Genomic DNA, 5,280 nt, shown 5'->3' with positions numbered 1-5,280 from the left:
AAAATGTAAAAAAACAAAAAACCAGATTGACCCAATTCAAAAAAAAAAAAAGAGAATGATGTACAAATGCACTTTACACAATTGATGTGTGTATGGATTGCGATAACAGTTGTATGAGCCCCTAATAAAATGTTTTTAAAAAAAAGGTACTAGAATTATTTCTCAATGTTTTTGTTATTAGTGATTTTGAATTAAATAAAAACAAAGAATAAAGCATTAAATGAGAAAGAGAAAATATAGTTATGATTATTTCCAATATGCCTTTCCCTGTGTTAAGAATAGAATAGCTAAAAAATGATTGTAAATAAAGATCCAAAATATATTTTTGTTATCTCACTACCTATTGGCAAAATATAGACATTATAAAGATACACCAAGTTTTAAATGAAAAAATGTAATGTTGGGCATGACCAAATCACTAAAGCAGTCTGACTTTTAAATGCTAAGATGTAAAATCTAAATCTACTTATTAGTATGCATCGGATCCTCAATCATATATTTAATTGTAATTGTCAATAGCTTTTAAAAAGTGATTCAATTAATAAATATGAAAATATTCTGCATTTACATATATTATGCATTTTAATTTAAATGAGTTCTATAAACTTTGAAATGGATAGATAATAAAATATCTACTTAAATTACTTATTTATCATATAATATGCCCATTTAAAATAATTTCATTAATTTCTAGATATTATATATAACTGTAAAGATTATTCTTAGGTCAAAAAAGTTAACATGCAGTCTTAAGTTTTCTTTACACTTGGAAATTGTTAGGACAAGCATATTTTGTTTGCTGGATAATGTGAAGAATATCTGTTTAGGTAAACAAACTACTTGATAGTTACATACCTTTAGGACTTATTATCAAGTGACTTTCAAATAAGGAAGTTATTATGATTACGAATTATTTATCAAAAGTTTATGCAGTCACAGAATCAATAATAAATAGTTCAGATTTAATTTTTTTAATGTATCTAGGACCCTACCTTGTTCCAAACATAAGGGCTCCTGGTGGCACTTCGGAGTAAGCCTTGAGCAGCTCACCTCAAGGTCGGCAGTTAGACCCACCCGCCGCTCTGTGGAGAGGGGAGGCAATCTTCTTCTGTGAAGACTTACAGGCTCAGACGCCCTGAGAAGCAGTTAGTTCTACTCTATCCTTTGGGGTTACGAGGAGTTGGAACCAACCCAATGGCAGTGGGGTTTGTTTGTTTGTTTGTTTGTTTGTTTGTTTGTTTGTTTTTCCAGATAAGGAGCTGAATGGCACCACTGAGTTAAATGTTGAATGTGAGATATTAAAAGTTAAAGGCATGAGATTAGTGGTTCAAACATGCCAGCTATTTCATAAAAGAAAGATGAGGCTCCTGCAGAGATTTATAGTTTCAGAAACCCTAAGAAACAGTTCTACTCTGTCTTATAGGGTCAACATCAGAATCGAATGGATGGCAGTGGGTTTGGTCGGGTTGGTTTTGTTTCAAAATAGATTTAAGTCTCCTAGATTAATAAACAATTCAACATGTCAGTTTTACAACAGTATTTTTTCCACTTCTGTTTAAATCCTGCCAGAAATTTGTCATTTGAATCACAAAGATTCAATTAAGGGCCATTAAAAAAAACTGACTGATAATCTGAAACAAAGTCAATGAAGACAGAAAAACTGCAGTAGATTAAAATAAACTAAAATACTTGAAAACAATGTAACACCTGACCTAGGATTTTTCTATAGAGAATATTATTCAGTAAATGTATTCAATATGAATGGGTCTATAGATTATAGTATTGTATCAATGTTGATTTCCTAAGTTTAATAATTGTACTCAGCCTCACATACTTCGGACACGTTGTCAAGTGAGATCAGTCTCTAGAGAAGGACGTCATGTTTGGTAAAGCAGACGGGCAGCGAAAGAGACAAGATGGAGTGACACGGCAGCTGCATCAATGGGCTCAAACATAAGAAGAATTTTGAGAATGGCACAGGACCAGGCCATCAGTGTTTCCTCCCGTTATACACAGGATCAATGTGAATCAGAACTGACTCAAATGAGGGCACCAAGTAACAACAACTGCAATTATATAAGTGAATTCCTTGTTTGGAGAAGGGAGAGGGAGAGAGAGGAAGAGAACAAGATATGAAAATGTGCTGACAAGTTATGAGCTGAGTTTTCCCCCCCAAAATATATGTTGGAATCCTAACCTCAAGGCCTGTGCATATAATCAATTCAGGAACAAGGTTTTCTTTGTTATGTTAATAGGCCATATCACTACAGAGTGTTCTAAACTATCACTTCCAAGTTATCAAAAGCACATTAGATTCAGAGACAAGCATTAGATGGGGGAGAAAAATTGCCCATGAGAATCTTCTACAAGCCAAGAAACCAAGAAAGATCTAAACTACAGTCAAAGAACAAGTTGACACAGTCAAATCCAGTTCTGGTGGACTTGTAGCCTCTGGAACTGTGAGAAAACAAATCTGTTCTTTGTAGTCCCCCATTTGTGGTGTGTGTGGTCCAGCCCTCAAGGGGATGGATTGACACTGTGGCTGTAGCAGCACAGGGACGATTGTGAGGATGGTGCAGCAGTGGGCAGTGTTTCCTTCAATTGTTCATAAGGTCCCCATGGGTCAGAACTGACTCAATGGCACCTAACAACAATTAGTACTACACCAAACCCACTGCTATTGAGTCCACGATGACGCGTAGTGATCCTATGGGACAGGCTAGAACTGCCCCTGTGAATTTCCAACACTAATACTTTACAAGAGTAGAAAGCCTTGTCTTTCTCCCACTAAGTGACTGATGGTTTTGAAAAGTTGATCTTGCGGTTAGTAGCCCAATGAGTAACCACTAAGGCTCCTCTAAGACAAAAGAGCTCCTCTGGGTAGTTAAAACACATGTTAACATTTGGAAGAATACTGGAGAATGGGGTATGGGAATCTTCTGTACTATTTTTGCAACCTTGCTTCTTAATCTAAACTATATCAAATTAGTCGGTAAACAGAAAAGATGAAAACGGAACTCTTAGTAACAGAGTTCAATGTTCACTATTCTTCCTCATTCCTCTTATGATCAGGTGGAAAGAGCACCCTGTGAAACAAGACTCTTAGGCAGACAGCATCACTCCAAGCAAAACTGATATATAGTGACAATCCCAACTGCCATTGCTGTTAGATAAGGCATTGTGCCAAAAAGGTGTATAAAAACATCTACATGTCTTCAACAGCGTACAGCTTAAGAACCAGGAGTGAATACACCTTGGTTTAATTATTTGCTGTGCCTTCTATATAATCACTCACTCTCACTCACTGCCATCTGGTTGATGAAGACAGGGTAAACCTGCCCTGGTGAGTTTCCGAGATTGTAACTCTTTACAGGAGTAGAAAGTCCTCTTTCTCCTGTGGAAATGGTTGGTGGCTTTGAAATGCTGACCCTGCAGATAACAATCCAATGCAGAACCACGACGCCATCAGTGTTCCTCTTTCTATATATTAGCAATTTTTGTAAAATAAGGACTAATAATGACTTACTATTATATAGAAAATAATAATAACTTACTGTCCATATAATAGTAAGTCATTATTAGTCCTTATTTTGTGCAAATAAAAAATAAGAGGCCACAAAAAATTATTTTGCTCAAGGCTACTCAGTGTTGCAGGCTTGAAAAACTACCCACAAATTACTTTATATCTTGCCAGGGGCTTAAATGGAGAGCAAATGTTTTGAGAATGATGAGGGCAATGAATGTTCAAATGTGCTTCACACTTGACGTATGTATGGATTATGATAAGAGTTACATGAGTCCTTAATAAAATTATTTTTTTTTAAAAAGAGCAAAACCAAAAAAAAATTAGTTTATATCTAATTTCTTATTTTATGTGTCAGGTATGTTATTGGTGGAGTTTCGATTCCTCCTCTCTTTTCAGGCCTATCTCACCTTTCGGCTTCCAGGAAGTCACTGTGAACAGCTGGACCACTCCATTCCCGCATACTCATTAGAGCGCTCTCAGTAGGCTATTTGAAAGTCCAGCAGATAAGCACAACCATACACTATTAGTTACTAGATTCTATATCAAAGGAGCGGAGCAGCAGGAGCAGTTTTTCTCTTCAAATAGCCGAATCATCAAAAAACAAATGAGACGCAATTCTTCATAGGAAGAGTGAAGAGAGCAGGTTTGCAGAACTCTAGGACCTCAGTAACCATAGCATTGCTGCCCAAACCCTCCAGAACTTCCTCCTCCACCAGATGTATTCAATGAAAAAAAATAATGTACAGCTGGGCTATCTTAAACTGAACATCACTTTTCAAAGATTTTTATCACCAAGAAGTGGTAAATGAGAAAACTGTAGATGTACTCTCCTTAAACTTAGACATCATGAACCCTTTGGGTTCCCTTTTCTAAAATGGTTTCAATGCTTAATAATCAATCCTATTACATACCAAAGAGACAGCACGTTTGGTTCTAAAGCACAATTGCTGTTCAAAGGACTTTGAACCTCCCTGACTCAGAGAATGAGCTCTTCTGTTTGTTCCCAGTGGCTCCTTGAATGATCCATCTCCAGAGCATTTCCTGTAATTCTTCACGTGGATCTGGCACCGGAATTCCTGGCTCTCGTGAGAATGTCTTCTAGGGATGTGATCAGAGGGTGTCATTTGAGGACGTTCAGGAAACTGATAATAAAGAATAAAAATTGTTACAATATAAAGAGACTGCACAGTATGAACACAGAAACAGAATGCGCATACTCTACAATAAACACATCTTTTTTTCCTATATTGTAAATATGAATTTTTGCTATACTTTACCCAGCTTTTCATACATCAACAAAAACTAATCAATGCTGGATTTCTTAGAGGTCAGAAGCTTATCATTCCATGTATAATTAAAGGCTAATTTCATCAATTTGCAATGGTTATCTGAACCACTTATTTTTTTTAATTGTGTTTTTAGGGACTCATACAACTCTTATCACAATCCACACATACATCAATTGTGTAAAGCACATCTGTACATCCATTGCCCTCATCATTCTCAAAATATTTGCTCTCCACTTAAGGCCCTGGCATCAGCTCCTCATTTCCCCCCTCCCTCCCTGCTCCTCCCTCCTTCATGAACACTTGATACCTTACAAATTATTATTTTGTCATATCTTGCCCTGTCCAACGTCTCCCTTCATCCACTTTTCTGTTGTCCCTCCCCCAGGGAGGAGGTCACATGTAGATCCTTGTAATCGGTTCCCCCTTTCCAACCCACTCTCCCTCTACCCTCCCACTATCACCACT

At 36.8% G+C, this 5,280-nt stretch overlaps 1 protein-coding gene across 2 annotated transcripts in view; it reads right to left on the bottom strand.

Annotated features, from left to right (window-relative positions):
• Positions 1-5,280, bottom strand: part of LNP1 (leukemia NUP98 fusion partner 1) — a 45,935-nt gene that overhangs the window by 8,732 nt on the left and 31,923 nt on the right. For both annotated transcript variants that reach the window (XM_045286203.1, XM_004706453.3), the window contains exon 2: positions 4,438-4,668. In XM_045286203.1, coding sequence (XP_045142138.1) covers positions 4,438-4,668 — 231 coding nt within the window. The remainder of the gene's footprint in view (positions 1-4,437; positions 4,669-5,280) is intronic.

Source organism: Echinops telfairi, unplaced genomic scaffold (assembly GCF_000313985.2).
Source record: "Echinops telfairi isolate 266 unplaced genomic scaffold, ASM31398v2 ScPeMD7_6;HRSCAF=24_0, whole genome shotgun sequence".
NCBI classification, from domain to species: Eukaryota; Metazoa; Chordata; class Mammalia; order Afrosoricida; family Tenrecidae; genus Echinops; species Echinops telfairi.
Note: the sequence above shows the minus strand (reverse complement) of the source record. Positions and strands in the feature narration are given on the sequence as shown.